Below are 27,663 nucleotides of genomic sequence, written 5' to 3' on the forward strand. Positions count from 1 at the left end.
CACATAATTATTCAGATTATCAGCACCAATGCTGGACTGGTTTAAACTTACAGGGATAAACTGCCTCGGCTGCTCAGTACACATCCTGTTGTGTGTTGAGTAAAAGCTCAAGAGAAAAATAACTGCTTTCTTGTGAATTTATTTCCCTTTTATGGAACTTTTTTATCAGTAACTTGTTTGTCTACAATTGAAAGAGAATGATCTGTGTCCATTTCAAAGCTATTGAGAAACAGTCATTGTCATAAATTACACAGAAAAATGTTTATGAGAAAATCCCTCATAAAGAATATTTAAAAAGGCACATATAATCTGGTCCATATTAAAAACTGTAAATAACCGTAAAGTTTATGAAAAACAACTGTGGTGTTCAGTTTTATATTGTGACATCATTATCAAATGCCATTCAAATCCATGTAGTGTTCAATGCAGCTGTGTGAAATGATGAAAATAAAAATGGCTGAGTAAACACTATAAACTCAAAACAGACCCACAGAGTACACAACCAGAGTACACAACCAATGAAACGAGCTGAAGAGCTCCGTCAATCTGTTTCAAACCCCAGGACACAGTCGGAGTTCTGGACTTTGAAGCCAAGGATGCCACGGTGAGGAAACTTTCCCACCAACAAGTTCTCCAACATAAACGGCAGAAGAGATCGTGTGTCAGTGCCACAAATTACGGCAAGTCGGCTTGTATCGCAGATCGCATTTCACGGAACATATGAACGTATAGCACGAATGAAAATAGCACACATGTACGGTCCGCTGTTATGAAAAAAGGCTGCAGTTTCTATGGATTTATGTTATAAAACCACTGACCTTAGGTTTAAGCCAGAAAACTTCTGGTAAGGCGTTATAAAGGACAGTTTAAACAGTAAATAAATGTATGTAAATACCGGAAATAAAGTAGTTACAAGGGTCACGTGACTACCGCAACTTACCCAAAGAACGTAACTTAAGTTAACTCAGTCTTTTCTTTTTTTGTCATTTTGTGTCTTTGGGTTTTTTTGGTCATTCTGTCTTCTCATTTTGTGTCTTTTTTTTTGTCATTTTGTGTCTTTTTTTTGTCATTTTGTGTCTTTGGGTTTTTTTGGTCATTCTGTCTTCTCATTTTGTGTCTTTTTTTTTGTCATTTTGTGTCTTTTTGTGTCTTTTTTGGTCATTTTGTGTCTTTTTTTAATTCATTTTGTGTCTTTTTTTGTCATTTTGTGTCTTTTAGTCCTTTAGTTGAACATAAAATGTGATTTTTATTCTTTTTTTTAATTTCAAAACACTATCATGCTCAAATAATTTTAAATGCTGCAAATGTGAACAAAGGTTGCAAAACTAACATATAAGAGGGTTCCATCCAGTTCTATCATTTTATACTAAATATATTAGAGCTTGTCTCCAGTTTTACTTGGTATATCATCATCAAACTGAAACTGGCCTCATGGAGTTTACAGCCAGAACTTTAGAGGTAAATTTACAGTAGGGCTCCACGCTGCTTTGTTTTCTAGTCTGGATGGAGTCAACAAGTCATGATTTGGTGCTTTTGGTGACTCCAGAGGGTTATAAATGGTTTACTTTTGTTTTCACATGATGCAAACTGCTCTCTCCTGGGTGAAACCCCATCCTTAAACCGAACGTGGTTTCACGCGCAATCACTACTACACCAGCAAGATGGCTGCGGACGCATTACAGCGGACGGTGAAATGTGTAAATATAGTTCGTTTTTGGCTAGCTGAACACGCAAACTATTTTGAAGTTTTTGACAGGAGAACAGGCTGTTCCCACTTGTTTATAAAGTTGTTGCAACACTTGTGTTACTGATTTCACCAGGGAAGAGATATTCATCTGATGACACTCAATATCTGCAGAGCATCTTCTTCTTTTTTTCTTTCATCCCTGTCTCCCTGTCCTGTCCACCCCTTTGTCATATTACATGTATGTTAAGTATGTTTGGACGGGTTGATGGCTAATTTCGTTATCCTACAACTACATGCATTTGAGCATGAAATCTTAAAAGTGCAGTGTAAAAATGCACAAAATTACTTCTTGCAATTAATGTTGGTCTGCTGTTCTTGCACTGAAAAAAAAAGAAATCACAGTAAGTGGTTATTTTTTATTTGCTTCAAACCTTTTGTATTCCTATTTATACTGTTATACATGCATTTGAGCATGAAATATGTTAAGTTACTGCACTGTAAACATATTTAAAATTGCAGTTTCATCATATCTGGTTAAGTGCACGGTCCTATATGTGGCCCTGTGGTAGTGTCCATGAAAAATTGTGGCCCCCTCCAGCATTTAAGTTGGCCATCCCTGACATAAGGTGACCATATATCCCATACACCACATTACTCTGCACATTCCTCACTTAATTTGCACTAAGTTGTATATAGTATATTGTATATTGTATATTGTTAAATCTCTTTTTCTTAGATTGTTATTTTTTATATTTATCTTAAATTTTGTATGAAATTTGTGTGGTCGGCTGTAACAAAGAAATGTCCCCACTGTGGGATTAATAAAGTCAATCTAATCTAATCTAATATTAAATATGCATGTTGGAAAACAATTGTAAAGAACAACATGTTTTGCATATAAAAAGTAGATTAAAAAAACCCCAGTAAAACTAGACAGACATGCTAGTGAGTCATTATGCAGTATGAGTGTTGGACTGCAATAACCTGTCAGCCCTTCTCTTCAGTCAAAATGGCAGCCAGCTGAAGGATGTAAATGTGTAAAGCTGCTGCTAAAGGAGCCATAATGATGATAGCTTCAATATGAGACCTTTTCTCTGAGGTGACAAATACCTCCTCACACCATACCTTCACTAAACTGTGTTCCTTACACTTGAGAAACCCAACCACTGACATTTATTGGTCAGGAGCCCTGGCTCCGTTACAGAGCGTGAGAATAACTACCGTTACTAAGTACAATAAACGCCGTTCACGGACCTGATTTATGTCATTTGCTCAAGGTGGAAGGAGGGAAATTAGACTGGAGGAAATTGTGACAAGAGTGTGACCCCACCAAAAACCAAACCCATTTATCCTGAGGGGGAGGAAAGAAAGACTTTCATTCAACTTCATAGCCATAAAGAAGGGAAAAAACTGCGGTCATGCTCATATGTCCTCTGTTATGGATCGTGTGAAAGACATGCAGCGGACTTAGCGTGAGTTGGTGTGCATGTGGAGGAGAAGTGAAAAAACAACAGCCTTTCTCAAGTCTACACTCCTGCTATGATTTCACTGGCATAACTGTAAATCAGCAGGCATTGAACAGCTAGTCGTTAACTTGTCATCAGGATGATACTGACTGGTGATGTTTTTCACCGCTTATTATGCTAACACCATCCAGGATGGCAAAGAGGGAGCAGCACGAACAAAGGTGAGCGCAGAGAAGGCATCGGCATGTCTGCAACAACAGAGAAATGGTGCAAAAACGCAGACACCCAACTTTCATCTCATCTGCACACTCTAGACGCACACACACCTGCAGAACCCCGACTGTATGTTTGGGTTTTCTGGGCTACTTGTTTTGAGAGAGGCCAGTTTCCTGGGAATAACAGGTTGATAAGAGTTACTCGCTAATGGGCCCTCGGACTGTGTGAGAGATGAGAAGACCACACAGCCAGCTACAGATGAGATCCTTCAGAACGTGACCAAGAATGGAGATTAACGGTCCATGCGGGATGCCCTCTGGGGATATATTACATAGCAATGGACTTACACGTACTGTTAAACTGTCAATAAAACTTAAAACGACACCTGTGTCTAATAAGCACGGGAATGTGGGAAAATTCGACAAATAAAAACACTTTTTTGTTTCTAATTGATTCAACATTAAACGTCTAATAAGTAGCTTTCTGCTACTAGGGGGTCTCTTAATCAAAACAGTTTAAAAAAAGACAGTGTGGTCTTTGCAGTCAGCTTCTCCCAATTACTGTTCCTTCAGGGTTATTGTTCATTGTTCAGTTTTTACAGGGAGACGAATTATCCGCAGAGGTTTCCTTCTCTCCAAAACGAACAGACTCACTGATTCAAACGGATAAAATGTTGAAAAAACAGTTTCACTTTAAAAATCAGAGTTTCTCCAATGATGTTCAGCATTACGTTGGAGGGGCTGGAGCTGAGCTATGGCTAACATTTTGCTCAGCTTGCTTTTCTGATAACTTAAGATCCAGATGCATGGGAGGGTTTAACCGGGAGCTAAACTGTCCGCAGAGGTATACTCGTCTCCACAACTAATGGACCTGCTGATTTGAAGCAGTAAAAACACTAAATAAAGGAGATTTCAGCAAAAATCTGTGGTTCTCCGATGCCGTTTAGCACCATAGACTGTATAAATAATGGACATAGTGACATTTTTACTGAACAAAACGTTAAAATAAACTGTCATTAAGTAAAAAATATAGTTTGAAAGGGTCAGAGTTATGAGAACCAGTAAACGTCCCTTTTTTATATCTATATAACGTTATATATAACTTTATTGACACGTTGCCGTGGATACGCCTTACATCATACGATTCTTTATCTTCTATTTTCTTCTAAATTGGGCCATTATTTGAACTATTAACATCAAATTGTCTTGAAGAAGATTTTTTACTAGCAATTGAGACAATAGTGTTCATAGTGAAGTTTTCTCCTTTTGCATTGAAATGAATGGACAGAAATCTTTCTGCAGCCAAACTTGACACCCCCTGCTGGAATTTTCAGTAGAATGCAGCTTAAGGCACTTCCTGGTTTGCCTCCCTGTTCAGACCAGGAGGTTGCCGCCTGTTTGGCACGTTGGCAGAGGGGCTAAAGCTGAGCTGCCACTGACATTTGTTTAGCTTGTTTCTCTGATAACTCAAGATCTAGACATCGGATGACTAAAATCCTTAAAAAAATATATAGTTCAAACAACCAAGAACTAAAATGTCCAACAATGTTCATGTAAAACTGGATAAAAAGACAGACATAGAGACGATGATTACAGATTTCTCTGAGTTTGAAAATTGTTGGACACATTTGGGATATGCAAGTAATAAAGTGAACAAAATAAATAACATAGGTCCAGTTATTTTCAGATATTTTCATGTGCAAATGTTACACATACTTGTAATTTTGCCACCAGCCTTCTCTGACAAATAATCTTTTTGATTGAATGGGAATAAATCTGCTTCTTCCAGTTTGTGTGTGTGTTTTGAGTCCCCAGTGGAAAGGTCCGAAATGAAATTTGAGCTACAATTGATAAAATCATATGTGTCCGCAAAATGAAAGATGAGATCAGATGAAACAAACACGCTGTTGTGCCAATCTAAATATAATCAGACACAAAATCAGCTGCTGTATGAAATACTGTAAACGCCTGTCTCCCAGAGTATCCTGTCTGTAATTAATGCAGGCCCTTTTTCCGATAGTGAAACAAATGAATATGTGCAGGCTGATTAGAAGAGTTAAACAACAAGCTGGAAGAACAGCAGAGCCCAGGAACATATGGCTTTTAGCTTTTGAGTTATGAGACTGGGGGGAAAAAAACACAATTTTCAGCGAGCCCTATTCAGCTACAGCATTTCAATTTATCCTAAAATACCTTTTCCCCCTTTAACCAGCTGAAGGAATTTTTTCTTGTGTTTCTTAATAAGCACTTGTCCAGTCTGGAAAAAAGCCATCAATGAGCTGCTGAGAAGGAGAGCAGCGAGTTCTTTTGGCTGTGGACGAAGTGGTGACAGGTAAAGAGGCAGGATTAAGGGCCTTTTTCTTTTTTTAAGAATTGCAGCACAAAGGAAACTTCTCCCTGAACCCCTCTTAGTGCCGTCTTTTTGTGTGACTGTGTGTGTTCAATGTCTGCATGCATGTGCAGACGACACGCTCATCATTACAGATCCACCTCAGCTTGGTGGCTCAGTGAGGTGAGTTAGCTGATCTAACAGACACCAGAGAGCAGCTGCTCCACAGCAACTACAGACAGGATTTATCCAGGGGTGGAGGGACCAAGGTTATAATAGTGTTGGATTTTTCATTGGTTTTAGTTTTAATTTCATTGTGAATTTTTGTTTTCAAATTATAGGGACCACAATGGAAATATAGGGATCACAATGGAAATATAGGGACCACAATGGAAATTATAGGGACCACAATGGAAAATATAGGGACCACAATGGAAATTATAGGGACCACAATGGAAATATAGGGTCCACAATGGAAGTTATAGGGTCCACAATGGAAATATAGGGAACACAATGGAAATTATAGGGTCCACAATGGAAATTATAGGGACCACAATGGAAATATAGGGACCACAATGGAAATTATAGGGACCACAATGGAAATATAGGGACCACAATGGAAATTATAGGGACCACAATGGAAATTATAGGGACCACAATGGAAATATAGGGACCACAATGGAAATTATAGGGACCACAATGGAAATATAGGGACCACAATGGAAATATAGGGTCCACAATGGAAGTTATAGGGACCACAATGGAAATATAGGGAACACAATGGAAATTATAGGGTCCACAATGGAAATATAGGGACCATAATGGAAATTATAGGGACCACAATGGAAATATAGGGACCACAATGGAAATATAGGGACCACAATGGAAATTATAGGGACAACAATGGAAATTTTAGGGACCACAATGGAAATATAGGGACCACAATGGAAATTATAGGGACCACAATGGAAATATAGGGACCACAATGGACATATAGGGACCACAATGGAAATTATAGGGACCACAATGGAAATTATAGGGACCACAATGGAAATTATAGGGAGCACAATGGAAATATAGGGATCACAATGGAAATATAGGGACCACAATGGAAATTATAGGGATCACAATGGAAATATAGGGACCACAATGTAAATATAGGGATCACAACGGAAATATAGGGACCACAATGGAAATTATAGCGACCACAATGGAAATATAGGGACCACAATGGAAATTATAGGGACAACAATGGAAATTTTAGGGACCACAATGGAAATATAGGGACCACAATGTAAATATAGGGATCACAACGGAAATATAGGGACCACAATGGAAATTATAGCGACCACAATGGAAATATAGGGACCACAATGGAAATATAGGGATCACAATGGAAATTATAGGAACCACAATGGAAATATAGGGACCACAATGGAAATATAGGGACCACAATGGACATTATAGGGACCACAATGGAAATTATAGGGACCACAATGGAAATTATAGGGACCACAATGGAAATATAGGGACCACAATGGAAACAATCCTTAGGAGTTTATTGTGTCATCCCTGACTTCTTTTATTTATTTATATAACGTATGGCACAGGTTGCTGTTTCATATTTTCATATCAAGAATGGCCAAATAAAATCAATTAATCAATCAATAAAAGAGAATTCTATTTACTAACTATTTACTTGCCAAAGTGGGCTCAGTCAGCATTGATATTTTATATATTATACTATTAGATTATTATTATTAGTGTAAGCAGCATTTAAATATCGTAGCTGACTGAGGTAGAACAAATTTTACTTGTTCTATATACTATGCGGTGGCTTGATTTACGTCATGATATTTGCATTGTTTGTTTTTTTTAGGATCATTTTATGTTTGTTTTTTAATCCAAATCTGCAAAGTAACTAAAGTTCTGACATAAATGTAGTAAAAAAAATACAATATTTTTCTCCTAAAATGCAGTGGAGTAGAAGTAGGAAGTCCTATTTAATGTAAATACTCACATAAAGTACAAGTACCTTAGAATTGTACTTATGTACAGTACTTGAGTAAATGTAGTTAGTTCCTTCACCCTGCTGGATACATTTACTGGGCATACAATGAATTCCAGGCTGAAGCTGTTTGTCAAAATAAAACTTCCTTTTGTTATTATTGTTCTGATCTGATGGCTTCCAGCTGTTTGTTCTCATTCGACAGTATAAATGTAGTTCTGATGCAGTAAAGCCATCATCAGACTCGCTGTACAGAGCAGTAGCTGTATGTTGCTCCTAATAAACCTGAGATTTTATGAGCACCATGGGAAACACATAACTGAATATTAAATAGAGGTAGCTCAAGTTGAGAAAATAAAAAGTTCATGCAGTACAAGTGCTGCAGCCGCGGAATTCACTGAAACTACAAGTTGTGGGTGCATGAAATTAGCATTAAGCAGTGCCTAGCACAACAAGAATGATAACTATAATGACAACTATAATGACAACCAGAACTATAATGATGTGATGATCCACACTGATGAACCATAACATCCTGTAAACAGCTGGAGAGGAGCTGTTGCTGAGACACACAGCTGTGGAGCCGTGACTGTGATTTCAGCACCACGAAGGCAAGAAGAGAGAGAGATGCTGCTGATTTTGATAATTAAACTGTATCTATTATTATTATACAGAGTTTCAATGCAATGTTGTGGAAATCTGGTTTTGTCAGTTTTTACATTTTTAAATTAAATTGCTCTGAAAGACGTCATAACAATATTGACTTCGCCCTCCATATGTATATAAATTGTATATATAAATATTATTTTTGCATTTTCATGCTTCGTTGGATAGGGACACCAAGGTTATTATAGTTAACGAAAACTAACAAAATAACGAAAACTAGAATTGAAAAAACATTTTCGTTAACTGAAATAAAAATAAAAACAAGAGGTTTTTTTAAAAAAAAGATAACCAACTGAAATATACTAGAGGTGTTAATCAGCAGAGGCCTCACGATACTATTTAACCTAATACTTGAATCACAATACGATATTATTGAGATTTTAACAATGTTGTGATATATGGTGAGTATTGTGATACGATATATTGCGATTGAACTGTTTAACTGCATTTTGTGTCCACAAAATTAAATTCAGTCAAGAATGGTTTTGTCAAATAAGAGAAAATTCTCAGTGTATTCATCTCACTTCAGTGTTTTTATTTCTCCACAATGAGAGTCAAACCCACAGACTGACCAACAAAGTATTCAGTCAAACTGAACTCAACTGATATCAAACATATTGGACGACAACAACTGCAGCATTTTATCAAACCTTCAGCACTTTAAGCTTCATGGCTCTGAATTTTTTTGAATGAAACTTTAAAAGAAGCCTAACTTTGCAGCGTTATTTTGATAACTTCCCAACACGATATCCTGACGCACATGGTGCCTATAGATTCCTTAGATCTTCTAGTTTCATATGGTACCAGTATCGTTAGAACGCGAAATATCGATACTTGGCGGCCATGAATCAATATAATATTGCCATGCAAAATATTGCGATGCCATGCTGTATCGATTTTTCTCCCCCCTTTAGTCTATACGCCTTTCATGTATTTTTCTTATTGATATATTATAAATACTTAATAATGTAAAGTTGCACATCGTCAAAACAATATTAACTTCATTATCGTAGACGATATATATCGCCCACCTCTACCGGGACACCCTCAGATTCTTAATGCCACATATTTATAGTTATCTTTATAGCGGTTGTTGTTGGTGTGGATGGGCCTAACTCAGGAGCTGCAGACTTTACAGGGTTAACTAAATGACACCACAGCAATAACACTGTTGCTTTAGTGGCCTGGCACAGGCTGCAAAAACCACAGGAATGGCTCTATATACTGAACATTATGGGTACATATGCCTGTGTGTTGAGTGACTCCAATCCTCTGACTGGGAGCGTGACAGAGATTTCCTGTATGTGACAACACTCTCTACTGTACTGCAGAATGAACAGGTTAATACAGCGCACACACACGCACACAGACACACACACACACACACACACAGACACACAGACACACACACACACCATTAATTTTAGTTTTAATTTTGTTGTGAATTTTTGTTTTCAAATTCAGTTAGTTTTAATAGTTTTTAGAGCAAGTTTGTTAGTTTTAGTTAAGTATTTATTTTTTTGAAATGCTTTAGTTTAAGAGGTCAAAGTAAATTTTGCCTTTATTTCCTTTATCTCATCCATCTTCATGATGAATGAAGAAGTTAATAAAGACGAAAACTAAAGACATTTTCACTATAATTTTAGTTAGTTTTAGTTAGTTTTGCAACCACACAATACTTAAAGTCTGAAATCTCAAAAAAGCCTTTAAAGAAGTGAGGACCGGCCGAAATGTCCTCACTTTGAAAAAATGTCCTCACTCTGTTGGTTAAAAACTTGTTCTGGTCCTCACTATGTAGGAAGTACAAGAACACACACACACACACACACACACAACCTGCTGCTGTCAGATACCACTAAAACCTTGACCCATGTGTTTTTTGAAGTGATAAAATTGTAACTTTAGCTAATTTAAGACATTTTATGAACTGAATTTACAGTCCGATGTGCTTTGTAATGAACTTATCATCAACTTGCCTTTTCTGTAACTGCTAATCTCTGAAAACAGATCTTTTGTGCATGTGAATGCAGAATCTGTGGGCAACTGGACAAGATTCGGGTTTCAAAATTGTTTTGTTTACAGCCTGAAATCTGAGTCGTATTGACCAATCACATTTGTTTGCGTGATGGTAAACAGTCCGTGCGGAGAACAAAAGCTTTTTCGAAATTCATCTGCATTCATATGCAGAGATACAATCCAGATACTCTTGGCCTGCGTATACCTGACCTGGATATCTACTTGCAACACTGAAATCCTAGAAACATTGACCTTTGCCCTCAGAGGCTTACTTGAGCCAACAGCTGATCATATCATTGAAAATATGGAAAAATGTACCAAACATACTGATGACAGTTATTTCAGCCGAGGTACATGACTTAACTATAGAAATATGTAACTGAGGGTTAAATTAAGAAATGTGTTGAATCTTTTTATTCCAATAAGCTACACAGAAAGGGATTTACTGTATCTTTCTGACAAATATCCCAGGTAGGCCTGCGCTTTCAGTAGACAAAATGAAACTGCGTCATTAAAACATTTTGTATTCTTTGTTTCTTTGTTTTATCATCCATTAGCAGCTGCCACAGAGCCTTGTAGCTCATCATGAAAGGACGGGGGATTTGGGTGGAATTTGCTGCATGTGTTTGTAGCTGAATGATCATCTCAGGTAAGAGCTTTTGAAACACCAAGTGCCTCCCATTGCTGTTGCCACCAGTATGTTAATATTAGCTCTAGCAACAATTTGGGAGTAAAAAATACAAATTTAGTGTAATGAATATATACATCAATATGCACCATTTTGTGTATAGAGTATTCACATAGTTGCTAAGCTGCTTGTAGCCAAAAGCTACTTGTGCTTTTGCAAAAGTCTTATAATTTTCTGATTTTTGATTGAAACACAAGAGCAAAATGACATTCATAGGCCTGAACCAACTGATTATTTTTTAATTTACTCTATTAAACAATTAATCCTCTGGAGTCCATCTATTTATTGAAAATACACGTATTATTTACAGTAACAACTTAATTTATATATGATATGAAGACAAGCTGAGAAAGCCAGTTAAAGTGCATCATATGAGCTTTCACAGTGTGCCATTTATGTTTCTAGACCATTTTTAAAATTGTGAATTTTCTTTCTACAATGAAAACTATTACTGTTTTTAATTTACATGCAAATAAGGCTGTTTTGTAGTTTTATTATTTATTTATTTTTCTGCTGTTTTTGTGTGTATAAATGGTAAAAAATAAAAAATAAAATAAAAATGGTACACTTCCATAGACACCTTTGTCTTTTGTTTGTATTTTGGGTTCCTGGCAGCTTTATACTTTGTTAATTAAAATAAAATGAAAAATCTAACTGATAGCCAAGTTTGTGTGGAGAAAAAGGAGCCATGCATGTGATGTAAGGACAGACTGAAAGATGCTGAACAGAGACAGAAACGAATGCAAAGGAAGTTGACAAATTTGAACCAAAACCTCCTGGACTTCAGAGGTTTAATAACCACTGATTCTGTGGTGTGTGCAAGAGATAAACAAAACAACAGTGTTGTGTGTGCACTCGTTGTCTTTACCTTTCTTCTGAAGCTGTGCCCTCTCCTTCTGCCGCAGGTCTATCTCCCTGCCCAGAGCCTTCCTCTGGCGCTGCAGCTCACTGCGCAGCACAGCTATACGCAGCTGCATGCACTCTCTCTCTTTCTTCTGAAATGAGAAGATAATGACATGGAGAGAAAAAGGAGGAGGGAAAACAGTTAATATGTGTTAAAACCCTACAAACTTGATCCCTGAAAAACAAGCTGTTTCCATGTCACTCTGATTTAATGCAGGCCTGCTGTGCCAATTCTTCTTGTGAATAATTCCAAATCATGAGAAGAGATAGGCCGATATATATCGGCCGATATTTGCATTTTTTACTTGTATCGGCATCGGCCGATACATGCGTGCGTTCGCCAATCAATTAGCCCATTCCACTGAGCCAACAGCAGGCAAGGCTCAGTGCAACGTCTGCCATTCTCTGGTGAGCTGCTGCTGATACCAGAAAAAAGAAAAACATCAAATATGTGGATCATCTGAGGATCCACCACCTCCAGGCCTAGAACAACATACACACTGTTTGCGATCTAGCTGTTAATACGTTTTGTTTGTTTTGTTAATAAATTTTTCTTTTTTTGTTTGAATTGAGACTTGTGTAACATTTGTTATCATTGTGTCATTTTTATCATGTAAATGGAGGGAGAAAAGGCAATATCGGCTTTAAGAATCGGCCCAAAAATATCGGCAGCACATATCGGGGATCGGTTAAGACTGATATCAAAATAATCTGTATCGGCATTAAAAAACCCATATCCGTCGACCACTACTCATGAGTCATCAACTAATGACAGGAAAGATGATGATGGACCTGGCAAATCAACAATCTAGCACAAGCAGCACTGTGACTGTTGACTTTGAAATTCAGTTTGCCAGTCTGTGTTGTATTTTGGTGGCCAACACATGTGAGTGCACTAGGGTTGTCAAAAGTATCGATACTCAAAAAAGTATCAATACTAAAACGTTGTATCCGGATACAATATTTATTTATTATTTTTGCACTACCTCAGACTTGAAGCTTGTTATTATAGTTGCAGTTTCTTTTTGCACAACTTTTTTTTTATATATATATAAATATTTAACCTGTGGTTCTGTTAATTTTAACATGTTGCATTTTTCTTGTTAATAAAAATATTTCTGTTAAATTTTGGGGTCTTTGTTTTTATCCTGGTGGTATCGAGTGCACAAAAGCATTCAAACGATGCAGCTCAAAGCCAGTTGCTGGTATTTTGAACGAAATTGGATCTTCGCTGCTGCACAGAGAATAGACGTGTCAGTACGGCCGTTCACTGATTTTATCAAGAAGAGCAGATTCACACTGCTACTAAAGACTAACGCCGAACACACGGAGAACAACCGCACGTGTGGACGCACACAAACCAGAACGAGAGACCACAATAAAGCCCATCAACACCAGATGAGTGTCTCCGTCTCTGGCGTCTCCCTCACCACAGGCTCTCTGACCAGCTTCAGAGTGCATTCGTTAGTCAACATGTTGCCCTCTCCGTAGGGTGTCCCTTCATCAGCCTGCACGTCTCTATCTGGTAGAGGGGGAGCCTGCAGTGAGGCTAACCATCTAACGAGGAACAGCACGAGGGATTCATGGACTGATGGATGTGGTATACAGTAGATGAAGAGGAGAGATTGGAGGCTAACTGAAATATACAGTGAAAAATGATAAGTTGGGATGAAGAGAAAAGGGGAACTTCAAACCATGCAGAGGGAGATTTAAGAGGTGACGTCTTGGGACGATGTGGATGATGACAAAGAAATGTACGTGGAGACCGAACGGGGAATGACATGGATAATGAAGAGAGGGAGGGAGAGAGAGAGCTTTCTGGCAGGATAACAGAGATCCAGCCTTGTTATTCAAACTTTAGTTTGCAAGCAGGGACTTCAGTATCACACACACAGACACACACAGACACACACAGACACACACACACAGACACTGGTTTTCATACATCATGGGGACCTGAGTTTTAATCATCACTTGTGGGGACCACCCTTTCTAGAGGTTGTAGAGAGCTGAAAAAAATTGAGTAAACTTGCCATAGCTTGGTTAACCTATACACACTTTCAAACATCTGAAATTATGACGTGATGTTTTAATCAGGCTTTATGGGGACATCCGGAAAAAAACAGTAAACATGCTTTCAGGGTACATTATTTACATGAATTAGCATATTTCACACAGATTATTTGGTGACTAATGGGGACCTACTTTTACAGAAAATAATGAAAATGAGATACTTTTCTAAGAAGCCAATTCTATAATTATGGCATTTGCAAAAATAGTAAATAACATTAAGGACAAAAAATAATATTGAGTAGAGATAGTTCAAATTATGTTGAACTTTAGATGTTCATATATTATAAAGCATTTTTGGATATTATACTAAATGCATTGATCTCATTTTTTGATTTCTTTTTTTTTTGCGGCCTTACTTACATGGACAGTTTGTGTCAAAACTAGTTTTCATGAACTTTCTTCAGCTGTGCTTCAATGTGAAATATACTTGTGCACACACACACACACACACACACACACACACACACACACACACACACACACACACACACACACACACACACACACACACACACACACACACACACACACACACACACACACACACACACACACACACACACACACACTTAAGATAGTGATCGTGGCCTGGATCAGAGGAAACACAGATATGCTTTTTCTTCAAGACTTCTGAGGGATTTGCAGTGAAAACAACAGAGGGGTATCAGTGGCTGGGAGAAGACTGATAGAGCCTCCATCTCTCAATGTGTCGCTGCCTGATGCTTGCATGTTAACCACCACTGGCTTTGGCACGAACCATGAGCCTCCTACACTTTCACTGGGCGACATAGTTAACAAGTGGGTCACAGCCATGTCAGTGTGTGTGTGTGTGTGTGTGTGTGTGTGTGTGTGTGAGACTGTAACCGACCACCAGGACCCGTCTGACTCCTGAACATCAAACAGCAGCGGGTCAGCTGAGTAAATAAGCAGCAGGCGTGGGGGGGGGGGGCGTTATAACCCAGCAGATTAATGGCAGAGTGTGGGTGAGAGGGTGAAAAGGGCCTGGTGGCCTCCACTCTGTCCCCCTTTGATCCACGCTCACTATGACGCGCACAGAAGGATAGCACTGAGCTCTCCAAAGGCGAAGAGGGAAACCCTTAGAAGAGCCACACAATGCTCCACTCACTCTTTAGCCGGCCTTTTTTAACGGAAAGGTAGAGGGACGAGGATTATGTGATTTATTAGCTGATGTGAGCTCTGAAAAGGGTTTTGAGGAATGTTTCACTGAGGGGGAATATCAGAGACAAGTTTTTGAAAGGGATCCTTTGTGGCAAGAGAATGGAGCCTCAATGTTTTTGCGGGAAGGCTTGAAAAGGCTATAGTGGAGCTACTTTAATAGGTGAAGGTCTGGGGAAGGGAACAAAAAAGTGAGCCATATCAAAAGCCGATGAGAACGTGATGGAAAGCAACAGCTGTAACAGCTGTCTAAAGAGGCACACTAAAGAGGCACTCTAAACCTTTAAAGTCCCCCACTCAGAAATGTGGGGGGTTTTCATGTTCATGTTCCCTACAGTGTCTATCTTTGGCTATCTTGACTTGTATCTGTGTAAAGTTTGTCACTGGAGAGGTGTTTTTACATTCCTCTACTGAAGGGGGTATGTCTGTCCACTTCACTAAAATATGAGATTTAAATGTGCACTGAGCAAGCTAGATTAGGTACATCACTACTTCGAAACCCAATCAAAAGCCAGGAAAGAAACATGATTTTGATTTATTTTTTTCTGTTTCCTTTGATGGTGAAAATGGACAAGATGTAAACTACCTTTGCAGTCTACAGATTGCATTGCACTACTCTTTGACCGGTCAACCTAGCATGACCTGCAGTGGTAGACAGGGCGGAGGCCAGATTCAAATTTTCTCAATGGAGAGGTAGTTCCTCCCCTTCCAGTGGACCACCATGGGACTTTGCTTTGGAAATAAATATGTACAGAGTGAACCACGAGAGACACATTTTTCTGTATTTTTGACTTGAAAAGTGATCTTTTAAATCAAAATACATCATATATGTAATTAATGGCACAATTCATTCAAAAAAATGTTTAAATTAAGGCAGGGGATTTATAACTTAAGGGGGTTGCTAATGTTTGAAACTCACAAAGTCAGAACTAATCTCAAGTACAGCTGTGTGTCAGTTTTGGGTGTAAAATTATGGAATTATGGACTAAATGATGAAATAAAGATGTGTAATTCTATGTTAGTTTTCAAGAAGACTTTAAAGTCTAAAATTATCAAGGGTTACAATGAAATTTGATTGCATTTGATTTTCCAGTTTAAGCTATCATGTGTTTTGTAACGATTGAATTTTTCAGTTAATGTAATATATATAATGTATACATGTAGATAGTACAGGAGAGGCAAAAATAAGCCTTTAGTGGGGCTTCAGCCTATTCCTTTTTCGGTTGCTGTCTGATGGATTCTTTTGTAAAAACATGATTTTATTTTGTTTTCTTTGGGGGTTTTTGTAACCGAAATAAAGCATTCATTCATTCAATTCAAACAGGATCAAAAAAAGTTTTGTCTCTTGCCTTTGACCACCATACATATTTTTTCTGCAATGAGGTCCAATGGGGGACACCGAAAGGGGACGGACTTCACCTCTTTAGTGTGAAAGACTTTTTTACGTCAGAAAACCTTGTTAAACAAAATATTGATCATAGCAGAGTATTTTAACATTCTTTAAAACATGTGTGGGGACTTAAAATTTGGTAAACTGGTGCAAAAAAACACAAAACACAAACTCTCCTGTGGATTTAAAACACTGTTTGGACACAAATATATCCCAGCTGCACTTTTTCCAAAGACAAGTCTACCTGGAGGATAACAACACCAAAGTGTCACTGCCTCGGGGCTTTTATAACAGCAGAAGAGACGGGATGCTTTTGAAGTGAATGTTTACAATAAACACAATGCCAAACCTGGGATCAGTGCTCCGTTTTCACAGCTGTGTGGCTGCCAATTCCAAAAATGTTAAATATGCTTTCTTGCTTTTGCTGTGGATCTCGGTGGAGGATATGACAGGAGGTGGAAACTAAACAGTGGGTTTTGGCCAAAGCAGCATCATTTAGGCAGGCGGGATATTGCTCTCTCAACTTTTCAGTTGAGCCATCATAACAAAAGGATACAAAAGCTGCCCGAAGGGTGTAATTACATCGCACATTGCTTTACATTACGATTACACCTGGGGATTTGGGTAATATAAGCTTTCTAATCCCGCTGCTCGCTGATCTTAAGTACTTAACACAGTGCAGTCTGCTGATGTTTGTTGTTAGTGTAGAAACCAATGAGCCTGTTATTGCTGATCACAGCAAATCGATTTCCTAGGGAACATTCCTTGAAAACATCAAATTTTTTCACATATTTCTACAATCCCATAAGCTGATGGAACAGCCAACGAAAATAAGCAAACAAGTTGCCTAATCAGCGCTACTGATTTAAAGTTTACTTGCTAATTTGCTGCCGATTGGTCACTGTGCTCACCCGCTCTGTGCATGTTGCCGTCGTCCTCAGCTTTTCCTCGATCTCCTTCCCAATCTTCTGCACGGTCACTTGGGTCTGCTTGATGGCTCTCTGTGCTGTGTGAAGCCTGCAGGAGGAGGAGAACACAAAGTCACCGCCAGATTATTGTTTGGAACGACACACTGGACCACAAGAACGTCCGCATGTTGAAACCGTCCTTCCAAGAGGCCACTAAACTGACCCGCTGAGTCAGTGTTACGACCACACCAGCAATTTATTTTATTAAGTTTGGATGTTTATGGTGACTTTTTGGAGGGGATTGTCATAATTATGATTGTCCCCATGTGGAAGAGGCATTGTCCAGTGTGTTTGTTAGTGTGTAAATCAATCTTCATTGTTCCAGCACAACAGCTGAGTGTCCTGAACCATAAAAGTTAATGACAACTTTTGCCATGAAACAAAAGGACAAAACCAATATAGAGAACATACCTAATAATAAAAGTATACAGTTCCGAAACACCACAAACCACAATTATCACAGCAAAAGTTTAATCACTAGGATTTTCTAATAATAAAAACCATAATACGAGTTCAAAAGTTGTCCAATAGACCTGAATGCATCGTTCCCAAGCACTCAACCGGCAAAAGGCCAAATAGTTCATGGAAACCACAAAGATGGAGGCCGTCTACCAAACGCTATGTCACTGTCATCACTTAAATGGGAACATCAGGACACAAATTACAAGACAGCGCGTTATTTAGACCATCAATCAAGTATGTTTTCTTCAATACCCATCGAAAGAGAGACAAACCCTCTCAACACAACCCAAGGGACTCCAACAACACAGCTCCAGACAACAATCCCATGTGATGAAATGAGTTAGAGAGGACAGACAAACGGGGGAACTACCATGAGCAACCATACTGTCACAGTGACGTTAGATCATACACTTGTTAGTAAACGTCTCAATGATATTCATGTGCATTGTGCATGGTTACAATTCTTGTTAAGAAATCATTTTCCGAGACCTTTCCAGGACATTTTCTCATTTTTTTTCTTGACACTACAGGACATTCATCACATTACAGGTGACAGATTTACCCATCCCTGCTAACTGTACAATAAGACCACCTGGCATCCACTTTTAACTCTATGGAGTTTTGGGCTATTTTGTCCATTTTTGAATCCTTTTCATCCTGCCTGTATTCACCACTTAAAAATGTTTAAATGCCATGTTGTTATTTAGTTTTTTTTTCAGCACAACCTCACCTATATGTCCTAATAATAATTGATTTTTATCTGAATTACTGGATCAACATTTTGAACCAAAAAGAAACAAAGAAAAACCAACATAAATGTGATCTTGTGATTGTGTGGGATCCTATCATCCACCCTGGTTTTTATTCTAGTGGGACTCTATTTTATTTGTGTCTTGTGTGTTTAGCGTAACAATTTGGGACGTAATGGGAAAGAAATTAAAAGAATTACAAAGAAAATACACACATATCTGGTCAATTTTTAAGTGCTTCCATGACTGGAACACTAGTGTCTTGCGAGAATCCTGATATGCAACGAGAGTTATATACCTTTCTTTCTTGATGGATACAGAATGGTAAATGGATGGTAAATGGACCTGCCCTTATATGGTGCTTTTCTAGTCGCTTTGCGACCACTCAAATCGCTTTACACTACAGACTGCGCTCATTCACCCGCTCATCCACACATTCATACTGGTGGCAGAGGCTACCCTAAACAGTCCCACCTGCCACCATTGGGAATTCATTCTCACACCGATGAATGCAGCATCGGGAGCAATTTGGGGTTCAGTATCTTGCTCAAGGATACTTCGACATGTAGGATGCCATGGTCAGGGATTGAACCACCAACCATCCAATCGGTGGGCAACCCGCTCTACCAACTGAGACACAGCCGCCCCTGAATGCCTCGATTATCTGGACCCCAAATAAAGATGTAATTAGCTCTTGTAATTAGCACATTTCTTTCTCTTCTAGCCAGACCCTGGGTTCTGGATCATGAGGGTGATGTGAATTGGGATTTCTTTAGGTATGCCCTTGCTTTGAGTCTTCAAGACATTGGCTCTTGAGTGGGTTTAGTGTTAGAGGCTCTTTTAGAGAGGCTCACAGCTTCATGGGGTCATCTTACAAATCCCAGGGGGGTGTTTTTACGAAACTCACACAGTCACTTCAGAATATTATTCCATGGTCCTGGCAACATAACCAGCCCAAAAAAAAGTGTTTTTCTATGACAATGTCAATAGAGCTAAGGGGAGGAGCTCTACAGGAAACACAACATATTTTCTGCCCACATTTTTTAATCTGTCTCAGGTGACAGCGATAGCAGTTGCAGATAGTCCTTTGGAACATCAGGGCCAATCTGTTTTGACAGCTTCATCTGTTTAGGTGATTACTGATATGGCCTTTTCCCCCGGGTGAGAAAAGTTATCTCTTCTCTCCTTTTCACGCATGTCTGCCCCCTTATCGTTGCCCGAGTCGTGGCCTAACACCTGCCCATCAGGCTCCATCACAGCCTATGGAGCAGGCGGGGAGGGAGGGGGGGTTCCCACCATACACCCGCATGGGTGCAGCAGTTTAATCGCAGGGCAACTGTCCAGAAAAGGCCTTCTCACAAGCCATGACAACTTTCCTTTTCCGAGGCACGAGAGGTAACTTACAATTGTGCTGCAGGGGATTTGCAGGAAGTTATGACTGAGCCTGTGCACTCAACCCTTGATGCAGATATACATCAGAAAAACAATAACATTTTCTCCATTGACCGTAGCACTAGACCCTGCAGGGGTGTCAGATGAAACTTGTGCTTTTGAAACGTTCAGATTTGTTGATAAACAGAAGGCATCTTGTAGATTGTTAATCTGGGCTTTTAGCTATAATGAAAATGCAAAGCTAAAATCAAGTATATTAAAAATAGATTTAACTTGTTTAATTTCTGTCTTTTTAAAAAAGTCTTTTCAGAGCTGGCAGCCTCTCTGACGCCGGTCTCCTGTTTTCTGTTCATTTACCTTTACTGATTATCTTGGAATAAATATTTGCTAGGTTTACACGCTGTGTTGTGGTCCAGCATGTGCAATTTTGCAATCAGGGTTGAGAAGGAAATCAGCGAATGCAGATGTGTCATCTGGCTCACAAAGATAAGCCAGAGAAAGACCTGGGACCCGGAGAAGAAACCAGGGAGTGCACTATTGTTCTTCTGAGAGAAACTAAAGCCCCTTTCACACATGCACAGCAACCATGACTTATCTAAACACCACCCAGAGGAGCTGTATGGGAGAACTCAAATGTCTGAATCAGATGGACCGGATGTTAAACAGATTTTACCCTGCCACCTCCCTAGTACAAACTCGGTGTACTGTCCTATCAAGTGTGAACAGAGCCAGTCGTTTTCTTGGGAATTCACAGTGAGGGAGTGGGTGTGTTGATGGCGTCTCTATCATGCAACTGGTGCGAAACTATAAAAACATCCAAGAGTTAGGAAGAAGGGTTGTTTACTCCAAGACGCCAGCAAAAAATGGGACAACGAAATGATGGAACTTCTGTCAGTGAGAGCGGAGGCCAAAATCCTCAGACAAATCAAAGGAATGGCAAGACAATCGGTTATTTACTACCAAATTACAAGTTGACTATGTGGACGTGATTCCCCTGTGAATAAAAAAGCATTTTCCCCACAAAAACTAGACATCTGTAAACAAGACAGTGAGTCCTCATACTGCAAACAAGATCAATTATGACTTTTTCTCCTATGAATTTTTGACTCATGAAGGTTTTATATTTGGAAAACTTTGCTCAAGCAGTGAGGCGCGACTTAAAACTCTTCGATGATATCACAATGTAAGGTCAATGAGCCGAGAGGGACCCATGGGTGGGGCCAGTGGGAGAAACACTACTGCACAAATATCAGTGGACCTCATTATGCAAAAGTTAACCCGGGGGATAGAAATCTTTTTTGGCGTGTGGTGGTGTGAATTACTTTCAGTTAGTTTTCCAATCTGTCAAAATGAATCACGGCCTTCGCATTTTTTTTGTCATTGTTTAAAAAAAATCTGTCATTGACATCATTTGGTTAACGCGACCCCTGGTCAGTCTTTCTAAACCTTCATCCATAATCACTGAAGAGCTTTTGTTCCAAAGAAATACTTTGACTCGACTCCAAAACATTTAGTGTGTGACACACTAAAGTAGAGACCGAGGTGGAGGCAACATGTCAGATCTAGCATCTAGCTACGATCAAATCAGGTGAATTAATCTAACTCTGCACAAAGACACTGGCTTTTTTATTCCCTTTCCAAAGCTGTACACTGCAAAAAGAGAAAAGTTGGGTGAACTTAAAATTTCAACGCAACAAACTTGGATAAAATTTTAAGTTGGACAATTGAACAAAAATATTTTAAATTTTGTTTTTGAGTTTGCTCAACTCTGAATTCAGATTTTTGTCAACTCAACTGTAAGTTGTACTAACTTATAATTTTACATTGTATTAACTTTAAATCCTTACTTCTGCTAAGTTCTGCAATGTGCTGAATTGACAATTGTAACGCCGCTATGAAATGTCAGCTAATGTTGCGACCACAATTTTGAGTTAGCATTGATACGCTAATGGCTACTCTTGTAGCTGTAACAAGCAGCGCCGCTAGCATCAGTTAGCCACTAGCATCAGTTAGCCGCTACCTTTTGCTAATGACCGAGTTTCACCGCTTTCCCGCATTTCACAAAAAAGAAATAAGAGTTAGCAGAACTATTGTCCTTTGTTGTGAACCCCAACTTAAAGATATAAGTAACAACAACTCACAAACTTGTTTTTGAGCAGACAACTGGCTTCCTTTGTTGTGCTAACCCTAAATGTCAATAATTTATATTTCCAAGTTTTACCAAATTAAATCACTGTTTTAGGCCAAAAAATACAAGCTGGCTTTTTTGCAGTGTAGTTGTAAATGGATTGAACATACTGTGGCTTGGCAAGTCCTCTAGCTGTTCATCGCATGCAAGTGTGCCCAATGTACTTGTCAAACAAACCAGGGTCAGGGGAAACAAGCCCAAGGACTAATGACTGCACTGAATTCATTTCCAGCAACCATTTTTCCAACAGCCCGGGGTGAACAGGGCAGCCGATTAGGCGATTCAAAACAAACTCTGAGACATTTTGAGGCAACAAATTGAGGATAATGTCCCTCTATCACACCTCTGCCACGGACAAAACGGAAAGCACCACAGTAGGAAAAACACAACAAACAAATCCTGTAACTTCCGTTTGTATCTCATTGCCAAAGAATGTCAACACATTTAATCGCTTGTTATTCACCTCGCTTGACTATTGTCTCCATTTTCACGGAAAGAGACGATAAGATTAGTGGAGTTTCTTTAGCCAGCCTGCACTTCTTTTCCCCCAGGCTGGTGTTTTCTGTGGGGATCTACTTTGTTGCTATAAGCCATGTTTACATGACAACTACAACAGAGACGCAAGGAAGCCAAAGAGATCTTGAGAAAAGATATTTTTGGTCCTGAAACAGTCAAAAAACGTGGGCTCACACACTCTGTAGATAATTATGGAAGTCTGGATACCCAGTCGGGAGCATAAGCCCTTTGCCCTGGTCTTACATTAAAAATCTCAAACTGTTAGTCATGGTTACTTAAGCTGCCTTCAGGAGTAAGCCAAACAGTAAACCATAAGAAAGCTTAGCTACATACTGGGTATTTTACATGTGGCGCATATGGCTCTGGACATGATAAATAGCAAAAACAATGTCCACTATGTGGCACCAGAGAACACACCATGTATTATGCACCATGTATATCATGTGTAGACCACACCTGTTCCTGTGCGTGTAGATCAGGGGTCTCAAACTCAAATTACATGGGGGCCGCTCGAGGCAGTATCAAAATGACCAAAAAAAGACACAAAATTTCTTTTAAAAAAAGACACAAAATGACATAAAAAAAAACTAAATTATTAAAAAAGACACAAAATGACCAAAAAAAGACACAAAATGACAAAAAAAGACACAAAAAGTAAAAAAAAGACACAAAATTACAAAAAAAGACACAAAATGACTGAAAAACACTAAATTACTTTAAAAAAGACACAAAATGACAAAAAAAAGACACAAAATGACCAAAAAAATACACAGAATTACTAAAAAAGACACAAAATTATTAAAAATAAATAAAAATGACCCAAAAAAAGACTCAAAATTAAAAAAAAGACACAAAGTGACAGAAAAAAACTTAATTACTTAAAAAAGAAACAAAATGATCAAAAAAAAAGACAGAATTATTTTAAAAAGACACAAAATGACAAAAAAAAGACACAGAATTATAAAAAAAAAGACACAAAATAACCAAAAAAAGACACAAAATTACCAAAAAAAAGTAATTAAAGGGACTTTCCACACACACAACACGGTAAAGTGCCATTCATATAAAACTCACATTAAACTTTCATATCAAGGTGGGTGCCACAAAATATCGTCACGAGGGCCGCGAGTTTGAGACCCATGGTGTAGATGTCTTTTGGCAAATTTTAATATGTGCTTACAGATGAGAGCAAAGATCCCACCAATCTGCCTGAAGATCAATGGAACATCATCCCAAAAATGGCACATGTTTGGGGCACTATGGTAGGATGGGGCGCTGGCCACATCCAGGCCCAATCAGTTCGGACATGTGTCAATTTTCCTGAGTTTTCAAGTCCCCCAAAAATGTGATTGTGCATGCAGAATAATAATAATCTTTATAAAAACACATCCAGTGCAAGAAACCATTTGGCCCCTGGCACCATCGTGCTTGGACCCTAATAACAACAGGCAGCACTGCAAAGCAAGCACTACAGAAGCTGTAGCACTGGAGGAGGAAACAGAAAAATATGTATAAAAACAAGAAAGAATTGGGCAGGCAGTCAGACCATCTGGGGGGAAAAATACATGTCTATGGTCTTAGCCTTGAGAGAATGTAATCTCAGATTGAAAAAATGTATAAAAAAACATTTGGAAGGCAGACAGTTGGGCAAATACTGGAAGAAGTGTTGCAGGCCCGATGCCTGAGCTGGAAAAACAGCCTTAAAGCTCCATTTAAGTTATGTATATGGGGGATGCTTTGTTTCTGCATAAGTCCACTCCATAGGTGTGAAATGAAAACAGGAGCGTCCACATTCATTTCTCCACAGTGATTTAAAGGTTTGTTTCTGTAGTCTTGGTGCTGCTGGTTGAGACCTCAGGGTCAGCCATGGACTTTGATCCAACTGCCTTGAAGGACCACAACATCATCCAATGGCTGCAGCACCCAACCAGCAGGCGGGTGGACCCAAGGGAGCGCCTGCAGGAAGGCATTATCACCTCAGCAGCCTGTGGGGCATGACGGACCTCCCACAGAGCTTCACATCACTGTGCTCCTGTTGACACATAACTCTACGTACATGCATGCTCAACATAGGAGCATACAAAAGCGAAAAAATCAGAAAACACAGGCAACATGTGGCTCTGATCATGGGGGGAAAAAGAAAGTTTCCCCTTAAGGCTCCAGGCATTTGAGGCAGGTTTAATCTGCAATGTCACAGTGCTGAACTGTGAAAGTTGTGCATGTGAATGATGTTTACCATGTGGCACATGGGCTGCTGTTACAAAAGACCAAAAATGTCAACATTCCACATTGACAATGGTTTTGTCATTCTAAACACAAATCTAAAGGGCACAACACTGTTCCTCCAGTGAGTGAGGATGAGCTGAAGGGCCACTCAAGTAGGACCTCTTATGTGTATTTCACACTATCTGACTTTATCCCCGATTTTCGCTCACAGACACTTTCTGAAGTTCCCCCAATAAAAGCTGAGAGTTGGCTCGGCGCTCACTCCCATGAGCAACATCGGCATGTGTGAACTGTTGGAGGCGTGGGCCGAGGGGCTCATCGACGCATCGCAGACTCATTCCAGATATCTAGCGTGCTAAATATGTCGGAGAGTCTGTTGTGGAGCTCAGCCAATGAGAGCAGTCCACGGGTTGAGACGGGGAATACTGAGCGCTGTGGTGATGATGTGCGGATTTGAGATGGACAAAAAAAGAGAGGACATGTTTGTTAATACCCAACTCAGGGATGGGCAACTGGAGGATTGGGGGCCGCATACGGCCCGCACCCTCACTTGAAGTGGCCCTCAGTACAACTACATGCATTTGAGCATGAAATCTTAAAAGTGCAGTGTAAAAATGCATAAAATGCACAAAATGGTCTGCTGTTCTTGCACTGAAAAAAAAAAGAAATCACAGTAAGTGGTTGTTTTTTATTTGCTTCAAACCTTTTGTATTCCTATTTATACTGTTATACATGTATTTGAGCATGAAATATGTTAAGTTACTGCACTGTAAACATATTTAAAATAGCAATTTTATCATATCTGGTTAAGTGCACGGTCCTATATGTGGCCCTGTGGTAGTGTCCATGAAAAATTGTGGCCCCCTCCAGCATTTAAGTTGCCCATCCCTGACCCAACTATTCCAAAATGTATCTCAGTAATGAGATGATAGTAAGTCAGTTCATCAGTCCGATCACTTTCTCTCTTACTGCTCTAACGTCCACCTTATCCCTGGTAAAACAGAGGAGTGGTCTGAGAGGTTGAGGACCGTCTACTGGATATATATAAATATCTGGAGCATCTTCGCCATTTAAGCGAAGGAGTTCAAGTAGTTCAGCAATGAGGGTAGAACGGAGCGTGAGATGGACAGGCGGTTTGGTGCGGCGTCAGCAGAGATGCGGGCGTTGTACCGGACCGTCGTGGTGAAGAAGGAGCTGAGCCAGAAGGCAAAGCTTTCGATTTATCGGTCCATCTATGTTCCAACCCTCACCTATGGTCATGAACTTTGGATAGTGACCGAAAGAACAAGATCGCGGATACAAGTGGCTGAAATGAGTTTCCTCCGTAGCTTGGCTGGGCTCAGCCTTAGAGATAGGGTGAGGAGCTCAGACATCCGGAGGGAGCTCGGAGTAGAGCCGCTGCTCCTTCACTTCGAAGGTTTGGGCATCTGGTACGGATGAACGGGGCCTCCCGTTAGAGGTGTTCCGGGCACGTCCAACTGGTACGAGGCCCCGGGGAAGACCCAGAACACGGTGGAGGGATTATATCTCTCTCCTGGCCTGGGAACGCCTCGGGGTCCCCCAGGAGGAGCTGGACGTTGTGGCTGGGGAGAGGGGCTCCTGGAATGCCCTTCTTATCCTGCTGCCCCCGCGACCCGGCCCCGCATAAGCGGAGGAAAATGGGTAGATGGATGGATGGATCTTGGTCACTCCCTCCTCAGCTTTCCTTCGACCCATACAGGGGCCCAGCCTTGTGCAGGATGTGGCTCGGCCTCTAGCTCAGCCTGGAGGACTCTCTAGAAGACACAAGACTTTGCTGATTGATGATCTGCACTCTTCCTCTTCATCTCTCCATCTGAGACGTGTTGTGTTTGCTAGCCCACATCACCATGTTCCGCACACAGACGACGGGTCTTGTCAACTGGAGCGGGGCTGAGAAGCAGACTGTGAATCTGCTGACAAATTACCGTCATTAATCAAGATCAGAGCGTTCTTAGCAAAGCAGCTTTCATCCCTCTCCATTAAAGCCCTGCGCTGAGAAAGACGCTTCGCTCTGGGACAAGGCAGAGTGGGATGGAGTTGGGTGAGAATATCCGACACTGTGGGTGTCCTCTGTGGACACGCATCAAAAAAATTCTTTGGAAGAGGCACAATAAAAACTTACATGACCAAATGACAACACTGCTTTTCAGCCGATTGCATGATGAACTAGGAAAGTGTGCTCAGCAGAGTGCAGCTCTCCACCAGGTGCGTCTCCTTCTCCCCTTCCAAAGACGGGATGAATCTCACTCCATGACCTTCCTGGCTCCCTTGGGCTAAACTATCTGCACATGACGGCTACCTTGCTGAACTGCTGTGGCTCACACAAGGAAAGGAGTAGTTTTCTTTTCCAGTGTGGGAAAGACTGAGTGACTGAGGGAGCCAGAGAGAGAGAGGAGCTCACAACACTCAAAACACACAAGCACTAGGATTTGGCTGGATAAATAGTTATATATTTGATCCCCAACTGTGTATTCAAACCCAAAATTGGCACTCTTAAGTGGTATGGCAACATTGTGCGTTTATT

The 27,663-nt window shown here is 39.9% G+C and overlaps 1 protein-coding gene across 2 annotated transcripts in view; it reads right to left on the minus strand.

The window, feature by feature from the left end:
- uvrag (UV radiation resistance associated gene) overlaps positions 1-27,663 on the minus strand; it is a 144,625-nt gene that overhangs the window by 99,602 nt on the left and 17,360 nt on the right. For both annotated transcript variants that reach the window (XM_059352327.1, XM_059352328.1), the window contains exons 7-8: positions 17,529-17,634; positions 11,944-12,070 (exon numbers count right to left, since the gene is read on the minus strand). In XM_059352327.1, coding sequence (XP_059208310.1) covers positions 11,944-12,070; positions 17,529-17,634 — 233 coding nt within the window. The remainder of the gene's footprint in view (positions 1-11,943; positions 12,071-17,528; positions 17,635-27,663) is intronic.

The sequence above is a fragment of the Centropristis striata genome, chromosome 15, assembly GCF_030273125.1.
Source record: "Centropristis striata isolate RG_2023a ecotype Rhode Island chromosome 15, C.striata_1.0, whole genome shotgun sequence".
Classification (NCBI taxonomy): domain Eukaryota; kingdom Metazoa; phylum Chordata; class Actinopteri; order Perciformes; family Serranidae; genus Centropristis; species Centropristis striata.